Here is a 24,087-nt window from a genome sequence, read left to right as displayed (position 1 = left end):
CCGCTCAACAGGCGAAGAGCTAGCTCCCTGGCTGAGTATACGAATGGCCAAATGTTGCAACAATGGATCATCTGCCCCATAGTCCTCCCACCAACGAACAGAGGATATCTTGAACTCTGTGCATCCTCCAAAACAAACAACCCTTTTCTTTGCCTATAATATGACAGCTCCTCCCGCACTTTTCTGCAATTGAGACAAGTCGTCTCAATACTACCTTCTCCCATCCTTGCACCACCTCTTTATTTGTTTCTTGCCCCTTCCTTTGAAATTCCAAATTCAAAAAAAAGGTTGCAGCCTCTAAAGGTGAATGATATTCTATCCAATGAGAGGTTGTCAGCGTCCTCAACTCCTCCTTCCTCCAAGCATACAAAGCATCCATACTTTGAATGGTCTCAATCATCCTATCCATCCCTTCGTTAATCCCAAAGAAGGAGCTAGAAATAGAAGCGAAGGAAGAAGCTATTGTGCATGTGCGGCTGCCCGTGCTCGAATGCGACGAGGATCAAGAACCTTTTGCTGTGCTGCCTTGGCATCCAACCTATCTGCAAGTGCCTGAAAACGTGCAGTATCTGAAGTTGGAATATTTACAGGTCAACAATTAATGCCTCCGATCTTTATTTTCAATAAATGATTATGCATTCGGTCTGAGCCTCCAGATTTTTCAGCATTACAATAGGGACAATGCCACTTGCATGCTCCTCCTTTTGACTTGTTATAAAGAGGTCCAGCTTTCACCTGCTTCCACCACTCAGATTTGTGGTCTTGGTTGAGGCCACAGGGAGGAGCCATTGAGAGAAGGGGGGGCTGAGTGAAGTGGGATGAGAGAAGAGGGAGAGAGTGGAAAGAAGGGAGGGTTGATAGAGTGGGCTCAAGCCTAGAATGATACGTTCACTTTCTAATCTCTCGTTCTCTCCGTCCATTCACGGGCAATCAGGCACTGGCATCGTATTTTTCCTCCCAACCTATCTTGTGGATTGCATGCCTCATTAGATACATAATTTTTCATTCCTTATGCATATCCACAAGCCCACAACTCCCTAGATGGTTCCCTCTGCCACATGTCATCATTTTAGACCTTTAGCTTGGTACACCATTTACCCCTCTCTTGGGGCACAATTAAAACATTTGCCCCTTGGCATTCTTACACATTTAGGTGCACCTAGGCCTGAGCACTCAGAACCACCTAGTCGATGCCAATACACCCTCACCTAGGACCTTGGCAGTTACTTCCCTTGACCATTTTATTTACGCACATAAAATATTACAAAAGTCGGTCATCTAAGAGAAAATGCCCACTGATCTTTCCGAGGTCATGCTATCTCGGCTAGAGCATAACATTCCTTCCCTCTTCAAGCATCAGCGTCCTCGATGATGAAATCTGGGAATACTCTCCGTAACTGGTATACGGATTCCCAAGTAGCTTCCGATAGAGGTAGACCATGCCATGCAACCAACACCGTGGGTATCTTCCGATTGCGCACTTGCATTATTTCTTTAAACGAGAAACATGAAACACTGGGTGCACCTTACACCCCGGTGGTAATTCTAATTTATAGGCTACCTTGCCTATTCTTTTTAGAATTAACCATGGCCCACAATATCGAGGTGATAACTTAGCACACTCTCCTACAGTCAAAGACTTAGAGTGCGAAGGAACTCTGAGAAAAACTCTTTCTCCTTCCTTAAATTCTCTATTGGATCGGTTTTCATCCGCATACGCCTTAGCTCTATCCATAGCTTGGCGGATGTTAGCTCTCGCAAGTGCTAGCATCTCCCGCATCTAAACCACAAAGTTCGCGGCACTAGGCACTTTCTGAAGTACTCCAACTATAGTTGGATTCGCTGGTCTATAACCATAGTTCAGTTCAAACGGACTGAACCCTATAGAGGAATGTTTTCTATCATTGTAGGCAAACTCCAACAATGGCAACCACTTGTCCCATGTATGTTGCCTCAATGACACATATGCTCTAAGCATATCCTCTAAAATTTGGTTGATTCTTTTAGTCTGACCATCCGTTTCTGGATGATCCCCACTACTCATTCCCAACTCAGTCCTTAGTGTCTCAAATACGGCAGTCCAAAAATGACCGGTAAATTTGACATCTCTGTCTGACACTATGGATTTGGGTAATCCATGCAGACGAAATATATGTTTAATAAACAAATCCGCCACTTGCGGTGCACTAACAAACTCTCTAGTTGGAATGAAGTGAGCCATCTTGGTAAGACGATTAACCACCACAAGGATAGAATCATATCCACCTTGTGTCGTAGGCAGCCCTACAATAAAGTCCATGGAAATGCTCTCCCACTTACTTAGTGGTATCTCCAAGGGCTGTAAAACTCCGGGTGGCTTCACCCGCTCTGCCTTACTTACTTGACACGAAAAACAACGTGTGTCACATATTCATGAATATGCTTTTTCATCTTTGGCCAAAAGAAACCTCGCTTCACGAGATCATATGTCTTCTCGGTCCCGCACATGGGCTATCATGGCACTGTCGAATGACTCTCTGCCTGAGATCATTCTGATTAGGTACTGCTACCTTGCCATTTCTTTTCAGCATACCATCCCTTATGGCATATCTTGCATAAGTTTGGCCTTTTCTGGATGCCAGGTCATCCTTTTCATCGGGTTTTAATACATGAGCCTTAGTCCAAAGGCTCTGGACGAACTCGTCCACCCTTTGAGTTTCTCTAATCTCGGCCATTAGAGCACTCTCTAACACCGTGAAACTCATGTTATGCATAATGTGTGACAACGCAGTGTGACAACGCATCAGCAACCTTATTATCCTTCCCTCTTCAATACCGAATCGTCAAATTAAAATCCTGCATGAGTTCTGCCCACCTAGCTTGGCGGCCTCTCAAGTTAGGTTGTTTACAAAAATGTTTCAGAGTATCATGATCAACATCCACATAAAACTCTAATACATACAAATAATGTCGCCATGTTTTCAAAGCATGGACAACAGCATATAACTCTAATTCATGAGTTGGCCAATTTCTTTGAGAGGGAGAAAGCTTCTTGCTTTCAAAGGCTACTGGCCTTCCCTCTTGGAGGAGAACTACTCCTACCGTAATACCACTTGCATCGGTTTCCAGGAACAATGGTTTCTGGGGATCAACTATTTTTAACACCGGTCCTGTGACCACAGCTTGTTTTATGGTGTTAAAACTTTCTTGTTGATTCTGTCCCCATATAGAAGGTACTTTATCTGAGGTCAAATCAGTCAATGGCGATACTATTTCAGAATATCCTTTGATATGCCTTCGATAAAATTGGACAAATCCCAAGAATGATTGCAAAGTGGTCAAACTCTAAGGGATTGGCCAAGTCAGTATCGTAGCCACTTTCTTTGGATCCATTTCTACCCCCTCTGGAGTAAATATGAATCCTGAATATTCAAGTCTAACCATAAACAGTATAGTTTTCTTCTTATTTACATAAAGATTGGCTTTCGTCAAAGTACTCAACACTATTCTGAAGTGTTCACGATGCTCAGTAATACTTTTACTGAATACTAGAATATCGTCAATAAAATATACTATAAACTTTCCGATATACGGATGTAGTAAATCGTTCATGAGCATGACGAATGTAGCTGGAGCATTGGTAAGTCTAAAGGGCATTACCAAAAACTCATAATGACCAAACCTGCTTCTGAAAGCGGTTTTATGCACATCCTCGGCTCTAATACGGATCTGATGGTAGCCACACTTAAGATCTATATTACTAAAAATTACGGCCCCATGTAATGCATCTAGCAAATCATTGATCTGAGCCATCGCATACATGTGCTTAATAGTGATATTATTCAATGCTCTGTAATCTATACAGAGGCGAAAAGTATCATCTTTCGCATACATGTGCTTAATAGTGATATTATTCAATGCTCTGTAATCTATACAGAGGCGAAAAGTATCATCTTTCTTCCTCTTTAATATCACTGGCAAAGCAAAAGGTGAAAAACTGGGTTGAAGAGAAGTCCAACGGGAGCATGAGCTGAAAAAAAAAAAACAACCATGTCAAGAAGAAGCTATGGGAGAAAAAGTTTTTCTCAGAATTAGCTAGTCTGCATGGTTTGATCCAACAACCAAGCATTGATCAAAATCGTCTTTGCCAGTTTTACAGACACGTCAAGGATTCCAAAGAGGGCCATGCCATGGCCCACCCACCAAGGAGGAAAAGTAGGGGAGCAGATTTGTAGATAATTGAGAATACTCCTAAACAACGTGGGAATATTAGTGTGATTCTTTTGTTGGCCTGGACCTCTACTCCCCAACTTCCATCTCAAGCTATCGCTCTAGGACATCCTCACGAGTGCAGGGGATCAGGTTCATCTGGATCATCTGAATATTTACAGGTTCTGCCCCCGGGATAAGCTCAATTTTATGTTGAACATTCCGCTCTGGAGGTAACCCATAAGGTAACTCATCCCTAAAACAATCAGAGAACTTCTCCGATATCTCTTTAGCCAACTCGGCCATTTTCCCATCTTGGGTAGCCTCAGTGCTAGCTGATGCATCATCAATCGACTCTACCGATGCTATACACAGACACAGAAACTCTTTCGGAGTCTTTCAAATTTCCATGGCTGAAATCAATGGTCCTCGAGGTAAATCCTTTTCACTTCGCAAAACATATTCTACCCCGTTCATCTTGAACTGGTAAATATGCTTTTTCCAATCAATGGCTGGATTTTTTCAAAAATGCCAAGCCATGCCTAGGGCTATATCTGCGTGAGCAAGCCTGGTCAACTCAAAGTCCAGCTTCTCAACATAGTCCTGTATTCGAAGTTCCAACTGGGTAACCCTTTGGTCCTGTACTTCAGTTGAACTTCTGTCCGCCATCCTGACCGTATAAGCATAGTCAGACGGACTAGTTTTCAACTTGAGCCTCTTAATAAGCTTCGAGTTAATTACATTGTGCGTTGACGCTGAGTCAAACAACACAATCACATCATGATTGGCTACTTGCCCTTTCATTTTAATTAACTCGGGCTCATCGAAAACCGTATACCCCGTTGCTGCGGGCTTTGAAAGGATGTTATCAGGTGCACCGCTTACTAACTTAGTAACAGACACATTTAACAACACAGGTACTAACCTCTGAGAAGGTCCTTGCATCTGCATATGTTCCGCATTGGGACTCTCCTACATTTCTGCGTCGCATTCAGATATTATCATATTGGCCGTGCGACGGTCTTTGTTTAGTGGACAATCTTTCCACTGATGTCGCTAAAGGCAGCCGAAGCACAATCCTTCTTTTCTAGCTTTTTCTTTTTGTTCAGGGGTCAATGAGGACTTTGACCAAGCCCGGGCTGCCATTGGAGTTACTTTTCTTTTCATCCCAACGGTGGTACTTGTCCTTGCTTGTCCCTCAACCGGCTTCACCTGCTTGGTTTGGCCGCTTGGCTGCGAGACACTTGTCTTTGAAGTCCATTTCCTTTGAAATTTCCCTTTTCTCGAGTACTCATGCTGAGTCCCTGCCTGCACAAACCCACTAGGTCTGCCTTTGGCATCCTCATAGTTTAGGGCTACTGCAATAGATTCATCTAATGTAGTCACATATTTAACCCGAACTTCCATTTTAATCTTGTCGTTCAGTCCATAGATATAGTCTTTTAACTGAACCGACATAGGGAGAGGGTCTGTTATCTTCATAACACATTCCCTGAACTTGTCAGTGTACTTTGCCACCGACAAATTCCTCTAGCGAAGGTTTTTGTAAGCATCCCAAGCTCGGGACTCATCGTCAGGTGGAAGAAAGTGTTTCTTAAATTCAGCCTTAAACCCTTCCCAGGTGGTAGGGGCAACCTGATCTTTCTGTTGCTTTATCCACCACCTATCCACTGCCTCAATAAACAGGTGAGTGGTCTCGCGGATTTTCTTTAGATCAGATCTGATTTCACAAATGGCCAAGGCTTCTTTCCACTTGTGTAACCAAACCTCGATCACATCAGAACTGCGCTCGGCCATCCGACCAACGTACTTTTCCGGTCTATAGTTGGCAATATTAGGTACCTTGACCTTCGCACGTTTCGACGAGTGTATACTGGGCTCTCGCTTTGCTGGAGCTTTGCCCTTTTCATTTCTAGATGGTCTAGCCGACTAAGGCTTGCACCATTTCTCTAATTTCATTTTGACCAGCGTTCACTTGAAGCTGCTGGTTCATGATCTGCTGTAAGGCATCTTCTAATACAGAAATCCTGTCGACCAGGGTAGGTGTTATGTGATGGGACACTTTTTGTGTAGACTGCGCTCTAGATTGACCAGGATTCACCCTGGAATCTTGTCCCTCTGCCTCCATTGTTTCAAAAAGGAAAATAGTTTTTTTTTTTTTCACTTCAAATTTCCTTCTGCTGTACAGGAATAAATCGACTGTAAACTGGAAACTAAAATTTATATCACAGGAAAAAATAATGCTCCTTGGAAGCTCCACGTAATTCGAGTTCCCGTCAATCTATTTCTCCCAAGCCCTGTCGCTTCAAAGCATAGACAACGTCCATTGTGGTGACAGCCTTTCTGTGGGCATGCTCAGTGTAGGTAACAGCATCACGTATGACGTTTTCGAGGAAGATCTTGAGGACACCACGAGTTTCTTCGTAGGCGAGGCCACTGATACGCTTGACACCGCCAACACCTCGCTCACGGGCTATTTGTGTGACCACATCCCATCATCGCTTATCGCGTCGAAGGCCTCCCCGTTCACGAGCCACTGTACCTTGGCCCTACTCCGATTTACTGTCTTGAGGAGCTGCTAGATGCCCCGTCAACCACGTATCGTCGTCGAGCCACCATATAGTCATAACGCTGCCCGTACGTCGCCCATCGCCACGCCTTCTCTAATTTCCTAGGTCTCTCAGATGTAGTCCCACACAACGGAATCAGCCTGCTCTTCTATCACCTGCCTATAGGAACCTTGCCCTGCGACAGCTTACAAGCCTGCAGCTGTACCCGCTCCTGCTCTCCTGTAGCGAATCCATCAATGGCTCAGCCGCTCCATCAACGGAAGCCCGCACGAACAGAGCCACCTAAAACACACGTCGTTCGCCTCACACGCCCAATACGTCCTGCATCTTCTTGATACGTAACTCGTATGAGTCCCCTCGTCCAGCCTGAATGCTAACCTGGCTCTGATACCAAATGATACGTTCACTTTCTAATCTCTCGTTCTCTCCGTCCATTCACGGGCAATCACAGGTGCTGGCATCGTATTTTTCCTCCCAGCCTATCTTTTGGATTGCATGCCTCATTAGATACATAATTTTTCATTCCTTATGCATATCCACAAGCCCACAACTCCCTAGATGGTCCCCTCTGCCACATGTCATCATTTTAGACCTTTAGCTTGGTACACCATTTACCCCTCTCTTGGGGCACAATTAAAACATTTGCCCCTTGGCATTCTTACACATTTAGGTGCACCTAGGCCTGAGCACTCAGAACCACCTAGTCGATGCCAATACACCCTCACCTAGGACCTTGGCAGTTACTTCCCTGGACCATTTTATTTATGCACATAAAATATTACAAAATTCGGTCATCTAAGAGAAAATGCCCACCGATCTTTCTGAGGTCATGCTATCTCGGCTAGAGCATAACATAGAACTTGAGTGGGCTGAGAAGATTCAAAGGAAGGGGAGAGAGTGGAGAGAAGGCATGGAGAGAGTAAAAGGGATTGGAGAGAAAGGGGCTAAGAGAGTAGAAGGGAGTTGGAGAGAAAGGGGGCTGAGGGAGTGGAGAAAGGGAGGCTGAAGGCTAAAGCAAGGGAGTTGGAGGAGGAACCTAGGGCCTCTAGGCTGAAGCAAAAGAGGGAGGCTGAAGCAAGGGAGAAGATGGAGGGAGATTGGAGTAGATGGAGGACTGGAGTAGATGGAGGGAGGATGGAGCAGCAAAGGCGGAGCAGTGCAGGAGTGCTGCGAGTAGCAGACATGGGAGAAAATAGCACCGTGCATCCCGTCAGCCCTTTTTTCCAAGCCTAGACCAGAAACTACAACGAGAGAAAATCACAGAGCACATCATCGCTGCCTCCCCAACTACCTTGCTGCCCCCCTCTCAGCCTCCCTCCCCGCCCCTCTCCTCCCTCCTCTCCCTCCTCCCTCCTCCCTCTCCCCCTCTCCCCCTCCCCCCTTTATCCGCTGCTCAGCCCCCTCTCCCCCGCCCTCACCCCCACCCCCTACCCCCGCCTATCATCCCCTCTCTCCCCGCCCCCTACCCCTGCCATCCAGCCCCTCTCCCCCGCCCCCCCTGCTTCTCAGCCTCTACTACGCCCTCTACCGCCTCTTCCCCCGCCCTCTCCCCCATCCTCTACCCCCTCTTCTCAGCCCCCCCTCCCCTACTCTCTACCCCTGTCCCCCTCCCCTACCCCCTCAGCCCCCTACCCTCACCTCCTCGCCCATGCAGCCCCCCTTCCTTCGCACCCCCCCAACCACCCCCGCCTTCTTCACTTCTTCTCCCCCTCCTTCAGCTTGCCTCTCCTCTCCCCTCCTCCCTGCATCCTCACCCTTCTCCCTCCATTCATCCTCACTCTCTCTCTTCATCCCTTCCCTTGCTGTCACCCTCAATTCGGACCCTCTTCACCCTCTTCCTAAGCAGCGTGTTAGTCGGATGGTGCCCAATAGTGTTTGAATCCGCCTTTCCACCCTGATTTACGATGGCTCTGCCTTCAATCCTCATCCGCTTCCACTGGCCGCGAAAACCATCACTCTGCAGGACCTGTTGTACAACTCTGACCTGTCCCTGCTAGCCCAACCTGACTGCCACATGGTATTCACACACTAGCCCAGCCTTTTCTTGCTGTACTGCTGCCCACATGGCAGCCTGCATGCTGTCCATGTGGCAACCCTGCACACCCGTGGCATACTTTCTTTGCACCATGTGGCAGATTTGCACTCATGGCATACTTTCTTTGCCCATGTGGTATCTAAACAAAGCTGCTGGTCTACGTCCTCATTTGGGGTTTCACAGGTGGGGAGGTGACCCTGATAATCCCAACAAGCAAACTTAACTCTCTGCCAAAAAAGAGACCCATCTAACACTGAAGCTTGATGTGATCGTCGTTGCAAATGTTACGGTCAGCAACAATGATCCTAAGTCTCGAGACCCCATCTGCCCCTCATTCCCTCTTCCGCAGAAGAAGGCAAATCAAGAAGGGGAGAAATCTCCATGACCAGCTCAAACGAGGCTCCAAGCGTGGCCAAGAGCCAATGGTAGACCCTCCAAGCGTGGCCAAGAGCCAATGGTAAACCTAAGGAAGACCAGGAAATATGATGAACAAAGAGGTGACCTGTTTGTCCTCCTCCATTGTATCAAATCTTAGTGAGAACAGTGAAAGCAAAATAAACCTAGAGCTGATTGCTAGAGGGCTGGCCTGAAGAACCACATCTACGGGTCCAAAAAAGTCAAATATCACCTGGAAGAAATCTCTCCCAGAAGACGTATATTTGAAAGATGTTCGGAAAGATGAACTAAAAAAGTTTGAATACTGCCACACCAAAAAATAGATTCCCACTCCTATCACAAATGGGGTACTAGAGACTCCTTCATGGATGGCTACAGTGCATACAACCAGGTGAGGGTTAGTAAGAAAGATCAGTCCAAGACTACCATGCACTAGTGGCCTTTGGCCTCTGGTAATACCTCTGAAAGAGTACAAACCCCCATTTCAAATAGGCCATCACGTCCCTTGATCGCACCAACATCCCTCATTCTCTAAGATGTGAGGAGGAAGAAATGCTAGGGCAAGGAAATTTATTCCGTGAATATTCTATCGGTATGTGATGATCTAGAATGCTGCATTCAAGTATAGAGGTGATATTGTAACTCTACTGGCATGATCTAACGTGGAATCAAGAGCTTATGATGTATGATGCAAGAGAGCATTGTGGCGTGGTCATTCTGGTCAGCCCAGTTCTAGATTATGGGAGAGAGTACAAAAGTTACGCTGAATCAATGTCTATGTGATCTGCATGGAGGTGAGGTGGAGGAAGATGTCCCATCTGTAAATGGTCACCTCTTGAATGTGGCCATCCTCGAGGGAGAGACTTCCCTGAAACTGAGCCTGTGCCATCTGCATGGAGGTGAGGTGGAGGAAGATGTCCCATCTGTAAATGGTCACCTCTTGAATGTGGCCATCCTTGAGGGAAAGACTTCCCTAAAACTGAGCCTGTGCCTTCTCGTCATGTATGTGTTCCACCAAGTGGGAGTTGAGGGGGCTGCCATGAGAGCCCCTCCTCCTAGATCAAATGTCGCAGTGTGAAATTCCTCTCAAAGGAGTCAGAATTTGAACGAGACTCTCAAGAGAGGCAAAAGGAGAAGGGGGGGATAGGGCTAAAATAGAAGGAAGTTCGAGTCAGGACACTGAAGTTTCAGAAATGGGGGGAAATGTTTGAGAGGTGTACGACACAGAAAAGGAAAATCAAACCATGCAGATGAAACGCGAACAATGCAGCAACCAACAGTGCAAAATTGTGGTGAACCATGTTTTTGATTCAATTTTTCATAAAAGAAATAAATTATCTCTTTACTCGGCCATATTTAAGGCTGCACTTCCGCACAAGAAATGGCTGGGGTCAGATGGGAACAAGACTTCAATCTGGAATGGCTTCTAGGAGCTGGAGGAGTACCTGAAATGCACCTGGCTCAAGATTAAATTGCGTTAAAGTAACAATGGCAAAACCTGCAAAGATTGCAGACAAATTTGAAAGAGCTTTAAGCTGCTCTGTCTTCTCCTCCACATCTCTTCGATTCTTTTCTACAAACCTGTAGGATTGAAAATCTCAATAATCATCCACATCAGCAAAACTGACAAGAAACTCACTAAATTATCTTTAATCTGCATAGTTGCAAAGGTTTTCACTATATGACAAAGTCACTAAAGCTGATTCGATAAAAACACAACAACATGCAGAGCTGAATGAAAGTATCTCTGCGCAAGTTACTAATATCTTTTTCCCATAAATGAACATACCACGTTTTTACAAAGAAATAAGAATGGCTTAAACCGTGTGTTGGTAAATGAAAGCCATTCCTCACTGGAATTGAGGGTTTGATAGTCATGCATAATTACATGTATTAGATTTGGTCTCCTCTGTATATCACCTTTGATAAATGCTTTTACAAGGAACACTTTATATGCTCTTAAAAATTGCATACAATACTTGCAGAAATCAAATGGTTCAAGGGATGCCAAAATTGCAGCAACCATCTAGTTCTTTTTGTGAAGGGTGTATTATGGGAAAGTTGCACCATTTGCCTTTCAAAAAGGATGGATCAGTCAGAGCCACACATATACTGCAGCTTGTGCATAGTGATGTATGTGAGGTGAATGTGCGGTCACATCGTGGTGCCAAGTATTATGTGTCTTTTATTGATGATTACTCCAGATTTACATGGATCTTTCTCATGAAAGAGAAATCTGAGGTGTTTCATTGGTTTCAGGAGGTCAAAGCACTTGTTGAGAACCAAACTAATGCCAAGATCAAAACACTCAGGACAGATAGAGGAGGGGAGTACATGTCTCATGCCTATAAGAATTATCTGGCTCATCATGGGATTCATCATCAGAAGACATGCCCTTACACACCAGCTCAAAATAATGTTGTTGAAAGAAAGAATAGGACTCTCATGGAGATGACCAGATGCATGCTGAGCTACAAAAAGATGCCCAAAGTATTTTGGGGTGAGACTGTAGTTACAGCCACATACATCCAAAATAGATGTCCAACTAAAGCATTGGTGAATCGGACTCCGTTTGAGGCATTCTATAAATATAAGCCAAAGGTTAGCCACTTCAGAATTTTTGGATCAGTGGCATATGCATTAGTACCAGATCAACACAGATTCAAGCTTGATGATAAGGAAATCAAATGCATATTTGTGGGTTATAGTACTGAAAGCAAGGGCTATAGGCTTTACAATCCTGAAACACGGAAAATTATCATAAGCAAAGATGTTGCTTTCAATGAAAATGATTGCTTTATGCCTAATGATTTACATATGCCCATTGAGGACACTACACCTTTGGATATTGTTCATTTTGAGTCAAAAGATATGCCATCACATGTGTCTAACACACCAAGTTCTGCCTCCACTACATTTGGAGAAATTCCCCATATTGATGAAGGGTGCACTTCTGAAATTTCAGTTCAGAAATCAGTCAATGAAAATCAACCTATTGTCTATGAAAGGAGGAGTGTAAAATTTGCAGCCTGCTGCAGCTAGTCAGCCCCTTCCTAGATGGGCTCGGGCTACCATTCAAGATGCACAAAATCAGCCTGTGTTGGGGAGAACAAGGTCTAGTACAAGGCAAGCACAAAATCAGGTCAATTATGCCTTGATGAGCACAGTTATGGAAGCTGAAATTGAACCTCAGTGTTTTGAGGATGCTCAGGGACACCCATTATGGGAAGATGCTATGAAATCTGAAATTCAGTCCATTGAAAAGAATGCCACTTGGGAATTGGTCGATCTCCCTGTTGGGAAGAATGTAGTTGGCACCAAGTGGATTTATAAGTTGAAATATCATTTTGATGGCACAGTTGAGAAACATAAAGCCCGTTTAATTGCCAAGGGGTATACTCAGGAGGAAGGAATTGACTATGAGGAGACTTTTGCTCCTGTAAGTTACGGTTGGCCTGTTTATTAGATTGATGTGAAGACGGCCTTCTTGAATGGAGACCTAAAGGAAGAGGTCTATGTGCAGCAGCCCCAAGGTTTTGTGGTTAAGGGACAGGAACAAAAGGTATGCAAGCTTCGCAAAGCTTTATATGGGCTGAAACAAGCACCTCGGGCTTGGTACCATAAAATCCATCAGTTCTTGTTATCACAGGGCTTTGTTAGCACTCATATTGAGCCAAATCTCAATGTGCTTCAAGAAAAATCAGAAATCATCATTCTTATTCTTTATGTGGATGATATCATGCTTACTGGCAGTGATGAGGGAAATATTGCATCAGTAAAATCAGCTTTGTCTCGGTCATTGGATATGACAGACTTGGGTTTACTGCACTATTGTTTGGGCATCGAGTTTTGGCAAACTCAAGATAATATTTTCATGTCCCAAACTAAGTATGCCAGGAGTATATTACAGAGATTTCACATGGAGAATAGTAAGCCTGCAGCTACACCTCTTAAGAAGGGTCTCAAACTGTCTAAGTATGATAAGGCTAAAAAGTTTGATGGCACTTTGTACAAACAGTTGGTGGGGAGTCTTATCTATTTGTGTTCCACAAGGCCTGATATTGCTTATGCTGCAGGAGTATTGAGTCAGTTTATGCATTGTCCCACTATCACTCATTGGAATGCCGCCAAGCGTGTTCTCAGATATGTGCATGTCACTATTACTCTTGGGATGCATTATACCAATGCTTGTGATCTTGATCTATGTGGCTTCACAGATTCTGATTGGTCAGGGGACATTGATGATAGAAAATCCATTTCTGGCTACTGTTTCTCTTTGGGTTCCGCATGCATATCTTGGTTAAGTAAGAAGCAGGCCAGGGTCTCTCTTTCTTCTAGTGAAGCGGAGTATAAGGCAGCAAATGCAGCTACTATAGAATGCATATGGCTAAGGAAGCTACTTTATGACTTGAATCATTCACAAGATGATCAGGCCACCTCTATCTTGTGTGACAGTCACAGTTGCATAAAGATTGGTAACAATCATGTTTTTCATGCTCGCATGAAACATGTGGAAAATCACTATCACTTTATACGGGATTGTATAGCAGATGGCATCATTAGCCTCATCTATTGTCCATCTGAGGACAATGTAGCAGATATCTTCACTAAGAGCCTATCAGCAGAAGTGTTTGTACGTCATCGAACAGGCTTGGGAATCAGAGACATTACAACAATGTCAAGGGGGGTTGTAAAATGACATTGTTTTTCTTGTAATACTCCCATAGGTTGCTATATCCTGTTGGATGAATTTGTGCAACCATGGTACTTTAGGTACCCTAGGTACTTCTGAGGAGTTTCCAGAGTACTTCAGCCATACCATTAAGGGGGGATTTGATAGAACTACAATGGTATGGTATTGTAGGCTAGACTTGGTCTAAGTTATTCTAGTCTAGGGTTTTCACTTTATACTTGGGTTTCATATATATCCCAAGTCTTGTACTTCTATAGTTGAACTATTCAGTGGAGCTTTGTGTGTGGATTGCACTCTTGTGCTCGTTATCCACTTCGTGTCTCCTCACAGTTCCAACACTTATTTATGGCATAGACCATGCCCAAGCCCTCACGTTCAATGGTGCTATAGTTTGGTGCTTTAGTTTCTTTCTGCTCCATTGAGTTGCCTACTCACAAAGTACATAGGTAGGTCCAGTTTGTGCTCTTCATCCGGTTGAGCCAATATCGCGCCAATTGCCAGCCCACTTGCATCTACATGTACATGAAAAATGACATCCCATTGGGGTTGTCGCAAGATGGGCACCTTCACTAGACGGTCCTTGAGATTGTCAAACACCAGATGAAGGATTGTTCATGGCAAAGGAATTCTGTCAGTGCCACCACTATGTTAGCATAGAACCAGATGAATCTTCTATAATAACCCACATGCCCCAAAAAGGATTTGGTTTCTCGGGGTGTGCAAAGAATAGGCAAGGTCAATATCACCTCCACCTTCGCCGCTGGGTCCGTGGTCATTCCCTCAGCCGAGACAACTTGGCCAAGGAGAACCCCTCGCAAGGAGAGGAAGAAGCATTTGTTAGGATTTAAGCACAATCTAGCTTCTCTGCACTAGTCAAAAACCCACCTCAACTTATTGATGTGATTAGTTTGAACAATAGGTTCGAGGTGAGATGCATTCTTACCATTGAAAGCCAAGAAGTCATCTAAAAATACCTCAAGAAACTTCCCGATGTTCTCCTGGAAGAGTTTGGTGACAAGACGTTGAAACATTGCCGGCGCATTGCACAAACCAAAGGGCATCATGTGGTAAGCATATGTCCCCCATTAGGTGACGAAGGTAGTCTTCAACTAATCTTGCCCTCGGACCCGAACTTGGTTGTACCCACTGTATCCATCCACGAAGGAGTATAGAGCATGACCAGCTACTGTTTCCAACACCCTATTAGTGAAGGGAAGAGGGAACCTAATCTCGGCGTGTGGCAGCGTTCAAACTCCTACAGTCCATGCAAACTTGCAGTTTGTCAATCTCTCTTTTGAGCACCACTACAATGCCACTGACCCAATCAGAGTAGTCAATAGGGTAAATCAACGCCGCTTGCTCCATCTTTTGAATATCAGCTTGGACAGCCTTGCCCCCATAGCATGCGATATGGTCCCTTGATCACTGGGTTTGCTTCCGGATACAGATCGTTGGCGATGTTCCATGAACTCAGCAGGGACTCCCTTTAAATGCATATATGACCAGGCAAAGACATCAACATACTCTTGAAAAAAGTCAGACAATGCAACAAGGAGATTATTATGTTCCCAGACCCAACTGGCTACCTTGAGATGTCACGGTTGGTCCTCTGTCCCAATGTTGAGGTACCTCCAATTCCGGGCATGGATGGTCAACCTGAGGTATGCTTGTTGATGTGGAGTTGTTCGGTTTCTTTGCTCCCACTGCTTGGTGCGCGGGAGTATCATCCAAAGGAAAAGCCCCCGCTACCTCTTCCATCCAAGACCTCGGAAAGTACCTCCAATCCCGAGCATGGTCAACCTAAGGTATGCTTGTTGATGTGGAGTTGTTCGGTTTCTTTACTCCCACTCCCTGGTGCGCGGGAGTATCATCCAAAGGAAAATCCCCCGCTACTTCTTTCATCCAAGACCTCGAAGGATGGCTAGGTGTTCTCTTGAAGTGGTTGAGATGTGGAGGCAACACTTGGGGCCATCTTCTTTTTGCCTCTTTGTGCTTGCTTGAGCATTCCTCGGTAAGGTAATCCTTCCACGTCGTACGTAGTTCTAGGAACATCTTGTGTCAGGGGAAGGTCAGCCTCAAACAAGTACAGGTCAATTACGGCAAGGTCCATGACATCTTCTTCTCTATGCATGGACTTGCCCATCGCTTCTGAAGTTTCAAACTCCCGTGTGAATGCGAACAGTTCCTCCAAGTTGTCCAATCTCCTAGCCCCTCCTAGGTATGTTGGTATGCACAATGGAATCAATTATCCTTCCAGAGTCATCTCCGGCACCACCCACCTTCGGGTAACATCAGTCAATATGTGGTCATCCTCTTCTTCGGTATCAGAGGGATCCCATGGGTCAGTGGCCTCTGCAGTTCCATCAGTGTCTACTGCAGTACCATCATTGTGCTCAGCCAGATCATCATTTTCCTGTATAGCACTATTACTCTCGTTAGATTCCTCTTCCTCTATTATTGTCTCATGGTCATTTTTTTGGTATGAGGCATCCATGTCGTGTATCTCCATTGTTGGGTCATGGTCCTGTCCTTGAGCCACCCCGTTGACCTCACCACCACCTTGTCTCGTACTTGTGGTCGATACATGTGGGGATTATTACAAAGACCAAAAGGCATTCGTTCATACATTAGATCAGCCAAACCAGGTGCAGATGCTTCCTGGCTTACCTCTTGCACCGTCTAGGATTCTCTTGTGGGCATAACTCCACCATGTTGATGGCTAAGGATCCTAGGGTCCCCATCCAATCCAAGATGAAAGCTTCTTTCTTGTCTGGTCGCGCATGTTCCAACAAGTACGTCAAGCTCTCACCATCATCTCGGGCTGCTGTTGCATAGGTTTCATCTTGGAAGAATGAGTCCTCCACGTAGGCCAGCTCTTCTTTCCGTATGAGCCAATCCCCAAGTGACCATCGCCCTTCCTCCACCCCTGCCTCTTCTTCAAAATCCTTTTCCCCAAGTTCCACAGGTTGGTGACAAGCCCTACCAGTAACCATATCTATTTCCAGGGATGTGGATCCCAAGGGAACCGAACTTCATCACTTGACCAATCTTGAATGGCCCTTGTTGAACGCAACCAAGGGAAACCGAACTTCATCACTTGACCAATCTTGAATGACCCTTGTTGAACATAACCATGGTCTACCAAGAAGTAGACGATATGTCTACTCACCTTTCGTCATATCAAGTACGATAAAATTGGACAGGAATGTAACTCCCCCAATCTTCACGTGAACACCTTTGATCGCCCCCATAGGCTTCACCTTACGCTGATCCGCCATGCGCACTTGAAACTAAATGTCAGTTGTCGTCAATTTTAAACCCAGTTGTTGGAGCATACCTCTTGGCATGACGTTCACGGCTGCCCCACCATCCAAGAAGACATCTTTCAGCTCCACCCCGTTGATTTCCACCATGAGCTTGGGACTTTGTTCACACGTGGGGGTAGCATAGGCTGAGCAATGGTATGGTGTCAGCCCATCGTGAAATGGTACCATCTCTGGTGTGGGCCCATGTTGAACAAATGCCCTTTGTCGACCTCCTGGCATGCGATTCAGGAATGCAATAGTCTGATGCTTGATTGTGGAGACAGTAGACAAAGTTGTCGTAGGGTGATGTTGCTGAAATCCAAATCTTCAATCAAAGAATAGGGCTGGGCAGTAGCAATAGTTTTGTGCCCTCATCTGCTAAGCTTCTGGCCGAGGGTCGAAGCTCACGCAAGGAAGAGAATGTAACTCTGAATTCTGAATCAGTATCTCCTATGGTGTCTCTTCCATCACCCGCTCCCCCTTTTCCTGGGCATGATTGGGCCTCACCCCCATCTCCTTCTCTTTGTTGAGTATGCTTCCTGGGGAGAAAGTGGATGGGCCTGCTTGTGTGTCCTTCTCACACTTCTGTCCTCTTTTGCAAACCTCACTGTTGTGGACTTGCGGGAAGAAACTAAGGTGTGTTGCCTTCATCTTCAGAACTGGATTGAAGATCTTTGGTGACACTCTTAACCACTTCCAAGTACCTTGAAGGCATAGATTGCTAACTTGGAGTTGAGGTACTTTTAGAGCTAGTGACAAGCCTTGATGGCCGTGAAGCACTTCGGGCTCTCTCTGATCCACTAGCAGGAGAGGATAAGGGTGATGCTTTCTTGGGCCAACTGTCCACCTTGGAGGAAGAGGTGGGGATGCATCTCTATTGACTGGATTGGTACTGGTTGGTGATGAGGACTCTAGTGTTGATGTTGAGTCATCCTTACTATTGTCACTTTCTTTTATGACCTTGTCACAGCTCCCAACACTGCACCAATCAAATGGGGTTCGTCACCCTCCCCCGCCACTACTACGTCTTGGGATGTTGATTCCCCTCTACCATTGGGACAATCTCTAGTAGTGGTCATTTGTGTTGCAGTGTGTGTAGTAGTCATTTGTGTTGCACTGTGTACAAGAGGGTCCCCCAAGCAACTATGTACAATCATCTTGGTAGAGGCCGTATTCGCCACATTTGTAGTACATGATGGGTTTGAGGAAGTTGGTACGTCTGCCTGCACTTCCACGTTCCAGAACCCACCCCATCGACCGCATTGATAAGGGGATCCATATCCACCCCTTGACATAGGTGGTTGATATTATGCATAGTAGGGTGGAGAATAGAAGTACGGAGCCCCAATTTGATTGGGAGCAGGAGCTTGGAGCAAAGGAGGATTAGGAATTTGTGGAGGTGGAATGGTAGGAGGGGTAGGTGGTTCAGATGCCTTCAGAGGGGCAAGACCCAGGGGTACCGAGCCCGAAGACTGTAGCCAACAGGGTTTCCCCAATCGGATACTTTGGTAGAAGCTTCCTCAACTCCTTAAGATACCTAGGTCACCCTTGTTCACACCTTGTTAACACCTAGGTCACCCCTTGTTCACATCTATGTCACCCCTTGTTCACCCATGTTCACCCCTATGTCATCCCTTGTTCACACCTATGTCACCCCTTGTTCACCGCTAGGTCCCCCCTTGTTCACACCTAGGTCACCCGTCTGTCACCCCTTGTTCACCCCCCCTCTATCACCCCTTGTTCACCTCATGTTCACTCCTCTGTCACTCCATGTTCACACCTAGGTCACCCTTGTTCATCCCATGTTCACCCTTGTTCACACCTAGGTCACCCCAGGTTCACCCCTTTGTCACCCCATGTTGACCCCTACACCCCATGCTCAACCCTATGTCACCTTATTTCACCCCTATGTCACCCCATGTTCACCCCTACGTCACCCCAGTTCACACCCATGTCACCGCTAGGTTACCCCTGTTCACCCCTCTGTCACCCCTTGTTCACCCCTCTGTCACCCCTTGTTCAATCCTAGTTCATCCTATGTCACTCCATGTTCACCCCCGTTCACCCCTCTGTCACTAGTCGGTCACCCCATGTTCACCCCTATGTCAACCCTATGTTCACTCCTAGTTCACTCCTATGTCACTCCATGTTCACCCCTAGGTCACCCCTGTTACCCCTCTGTCACCCCTTGTTCACCCCTTGTTCACTCCTCTGTTCACCCATGTTCATCCCTATGTCACCCCATGTTCACCTCTGTCACCCCATGTTCAACCCTCTTTCACTCCATGTTCACACCTAGTTTACCCCTATGTCACCCCTTGTTCAACCCAAGGTCACCCTTTGTTCACCCTATGTTCACCCCTTTTTCACACCAAGGTCACCACTTGTTCACCCCTATGTCACCTTTGTTCACACCTAGGTCACCCCTTGTTCACCCATGTTCACCCCTATGTCAACCCATGTTCACCTCCCCTTGTTCACTCCTAGTTCACTCCTATGTCACCCCATGTTCATCCCTATGTCACCCCATCTTCACCATGTCACCCCTAGGTCACCCCTATAAACGACATATGGAATCCTAACACTGGCAGAGTGGCCCCTCACATGAGGATCTGAGACCATTAGAACCATTGGAAAATGATATGAAGTGGACACCTCAGCTACAATGCAAACAGTACCACCTCTGTCAAGAGCCCAATCATCCTCATAATATCTGTCAATCCGTGCATGTATAGGCATCTACAATCTCCTGTTTGACCAAGAAAACATGAAAGAATGTGGCTGAGTGTGAAAAGCATCATCGTGCCAAGCATCCTTGCCACTGTACTGAAAAAGAAAGGCATCCCACGCTGCTCTCTCTAGGGAGTGGTATTCACCTTCCCTACCACCCCTTTTGTCTGAGGACATTTCAACCATGTTGAAATCGCCCCCTATAATCCAAGCATCTACAATATGTGACCAAGAGAGCAGTTCCTTCCAAAAAAGAACACGATCCCCTCTAGAATTGGGTGCATAAAGATTTAAAAGACTAACCTTAATGCCCACCAATCAAAAGTATATTCCATTGAGCTCTGGAAGGGACCAAGGGGAGTATAGAAGAAGAAACAAAGATGCAAATACCTCCCTTGGTGCCCAAGGCGGGTGACCAAAAAGTATGGCCTAAAAGAAGCTTACCCGACTTGGAACAATCCCTGACATCCAATTTGTGTTTCTGAATCATCAGAATATCCATAGGACCCCCAGTAACACCTAGATGAAGTTGGTTACGAATCAGCTGCCTACAGCCGGGCGGCTCTAGAGTCCTAAGGTCTAAGGTTGTGAGTGTGTGAACACATGGTGTGCCTGGATAGGTGTCAGTAGGTGTGATTGAGTGAATCTAGGTGTGTGGTGTGTGATTGAGAGAATCATGGAACTGATTGAGAGATTTGTGGATCTGATGCTCTCCTGAACTCACATGTGATGTCACTACTGGATGTAACTGGAGCCTATATATTGGGCCTATCTCTCTTGAATAAACTCTCTCTTTTGCTTCACTTGCTCAATCCTTCTTGCAACTCCAACATGTGGTATCAGAGCCTTGGTTCACTCTCCTTGAGACCTCCTCGAGTGCCATGTCATCATCTTCTCCCTCACACCCTCTTCTTCTCCATTTTCTCCTCTTTTGAGCAGAATTTCCAAGCGCTTGTTCTCCCAATGTAGGCGACCATTCTCCAAGCCCTTTCAGCCATAGATTCCCCTCATATAGGCGCACTTACACTCCAAAGGGTTTCTGGAAATTGTCTTTCTACAGCCCATGCTTACACTCGCCCTATCCCGCGCCATTTCTGATGATATAGCTTGCTGGAGCCACCATTTCAAAAACGGTATGAGGTGCACTTAGGCGACTCTATGGGCTACATGTTGGTGAATTTTGAGAGCAAATGGTCCAAGGAATGAGGAGAAACTACAGAAAAACCAGTCAGGTTATTCAAGAAGACATGGTTTTTAGAGGCAGAGGAGATGCTGCTGCCCCTGGAGGTGTGAAGCTTCTTTTGGTCTGAGCCTTGCACTGAGGTAGCAATCCTCCAAGGTTACTCTGTTTCTGCAAGCATTTCTTGACTATTTTTTGAAAATAGATGCTACATTAAATGCTAAGTTGATGCTTGAGGAGTTAAAATTCAAATTAGAGATTCAGAGATTTCTTTTTCAGATCAGAGAATGCTCTTTTAAGTTCAGTTGAATGCATTTTTCACCTTTTATGCTGAGGATTGAGGTTATGATACTTTGAAGTGGATTTCAAGTCATACTATCTTGTTGACTAGTTGACTAGTTGACTGGTGTGGGTTGACTATGACAAGAGCTTACATGAAAGAAGAATATATCATGACTTGCATGATGATTTCCAATGGATATGATTGGAACAAAGGTTTCAACTACAACCATTATGATTCTTATTTTGAAGATGCCTTAGTCATGGTTTCAGTACCTTTCATGATGTATGAAATGTACTTGCATTTGTTGACTATACCTTGCCATACAATCATAACCACCTCTTGTACAAGAGTAGACACTGCCCTTGCATGACAAGGGGTAAGACCCTCTTCAGTCCATATGATTCACAAAATGTTTTTAAGGCTTGGACACTCAAAGAAGGTGAAGGACTACAAGGATCTTGTATTGCAGAATATGGACAAGATACATTAAAGAGTGTGGAGAAGGACAAAGAACAAAGGAGTTACAAGATTGGCTACACCAAGAACCTCTCCAATGACAATGAACCTCACACTATGGTAGCTTGGAAGAGAAGGAAGAAAAGGACAAGATATGCCATCAAAGGGGGGTATCTTCCCACATCTTCAATTTAGAATTTTTGTGTGTGTGGTCAATAAGGATGTCCCCCTCAAATGATTGTTAGTCTTATGTGTTACCTTGTTGGATCTAAGGGTATTCCCATGCATAGTCATTGTCTATCTCCCAATTGTAAACCAACAAACCAACGTCAGAGTGAGATCATGTTGGGATGAGGATGCCCAAATGAGTCTACTACTGATGCAACTAGAGTGAGTACCAGGTTGTGGATCATGTGTGTTGCCATTAGAGGTGGGCAAGTCATGAATTTTCCCATGGACTACTGCTAGGGTTGAGGTCATCAATTTGTGGGGGGGAATGAAGGACAACTTGATGTAATGGGATCTAGAGTCCTAAGGTCTAAGGTTGTGAGTGTGTGAACACATGGTGTGCCTGGATAGGTGTCAGTAGGTGTGATTGACTGAATCTAGGTGTGTGGTGTGTGATTGAGAGAATCATGGAACTGATTGAGAGATTTGTGGATCTAGATGCTCTACTGAGCTCACATGTGATGTCACTACTGGATGTAACTGGAACCTATATATTGGGCATGTCTCTCTTGAATAAACTCTCTTTTGCTTCACTTGCTCAATCCTTCTTGCAACTCCAACAACGGCGAGGTACACCCCCGAGGCCTTGAACGTTCCAACTGACAATCCTCATCTGCGAGAGGAGGCCGGATGGAAGATCCTACCCGACCTGGTAGCGGAGAAAGCCCTCTCCTGTGAAATGTTCCTTCTATCAAGAGGAGGGAAGTCAACAGGGGATAGCACACCCACACCTATTGAGGGGGAAACTCTGTCCACGGATGTTTGAAAGATGTGCTCCCCGAGTGTCCCCGAGCGTAGAGGGTACAAACTCCTCCTCAGCCTCAAACTCAGCAAAGTCTGCCAGAACTGAAAATGAATTCGTAGGAGTGCGAAGGAGCCCTGCGGAAAGAGTGGAACCAATAACCCCCTTACCTCTGTCAGGTGTAAACAGCCGTGCAAGAAAAGGAGGGGGGTGTTGCAATACCTCGGCATGGTGCTGCATGACCTTGGCATGAATCTACATGACCTCGGCCACGACTTTGGCATTGTTCTCAAGTAAGGCACGAGTCTTTGGTGGCGAAAGGTTCTCCCTAGGTGAGCGCTCCTGCACATGAACATGTGAAGGGGCAGGAGCAGTCTCATCTGCACATGGAACCAAGATAGGAATGTCTCCTACCTGAAGAGACGGGTCCGCAGCCCCATCAGCGGTAGCATGAGGTGGAACTTGCTCCCCAACTCTGACAGGCACCCAACAGGGGACGACCGAAACAGGACGTGCTGACTGTCCTGTTCGCGCTGTAGAAGTACCAAGACAAGAGGATGACGGTCCTGGCTGTGAAGTCGAAGGTCTAGCAGTGATGAAGCGGTAGGAGCTGGTCGTGGGGAAGGTCCAGGTCAGGTGAAGCTAAGAGGCTCACCCGTGGATCTTTTAGCAGTTAGCCATATCCAACCATGGCATACTTGGCATCAAATTACCATATCCAACCATGGCATACTTGGCATCAAATTACCCATCGTCGTGATCCTCGCTTTTGGAGCACATCTTGCAGCCCTCTCACCTCCTATGCTATTTTTGGCCGACCTGCTAAATTAGGCTCCCTTTTGGCATCTTTCTTCCTGGCATCCCTCTCTCCAACGAGATCACTTATGCAAACGATTTCCCCTTGCAGCGCTTGCCAGCCTCCCCACACCCTCTTCTCTTGGATCACGTGTCCCCCTGGCAGCCCCTCTTCCAACAAATTGGCCTGTGGCAGCCCCTATTCCAACGTATTGCCTTGGCATCCCCCACCCCACCCTCTTCTCTTGGTGCGCATCTCCCTCTGGCAGCCCCTCTTCCAACGAATTGCCCTTTGGCAGCCCCCTCTTCCAATGTATTGCCGTGGCAGCCCCCTCGTGTAGCGAATTGCACCTGCAGCTTCACCTACTCACTTGGAAGCCCCTTGCTCTCTCTCTCTCTCTCTCTCTCTCTCTCTCACTTGGAAGCCCCTTGTTCATCAGGGAGATCACCAGATACAGAGAGAGATTCCTCAAAGAGCACCGTCGC

The 24,087-nt window shown here is 45.9% G+C and overlaps 1 protein-coding gene across 3 annotated transcripts in view; it reads right to left on the bottom strand.

Moving 5' to 3' along the window:
* Window positions 1-24,087, bottom strand: part of LOC147886963 (uncharacterized) — a 202,797-nt gene that overhangs the window by 115,761 nt on the left and 62,949 nt on the right. For all 3 annotated transcript variants that reach the window (XM_087394892.1, XM_087394894.1, XM_087394895.1), the window contains exon 3: window positions 10,635-10,770. In XM_087394892.1, the coding sequence (XP_087251018.1) occupies window positions 10,635-10,770 (136 nt within the window). The remainder of the gene's footprint in view (window positions 1-10,634; window positions 10,771-24,087) is intronic.

Source organism: Dipteris shenzhenensis, chromosome 23 (assembly GCF_047967505.1).
Source record: "Dipteris shenzhenensis isolate YYH24624 ecotype China chromosome 23, Dip_SZ_1.0, whole genome shotgun sequence".
Lineage (NCBI taxonomy): Eukaryota > Viridiplantae > Streptophyta > Polypodiopsida > Gleicheniales > Dipteridaceae > Dipteris > Dipteris shenzhenensis.
The sequence above is the reverse complement of the archived record's forward strand: the minus strand, read 5'-3'. Positions and strand labels throughout refer to the sequence as shown.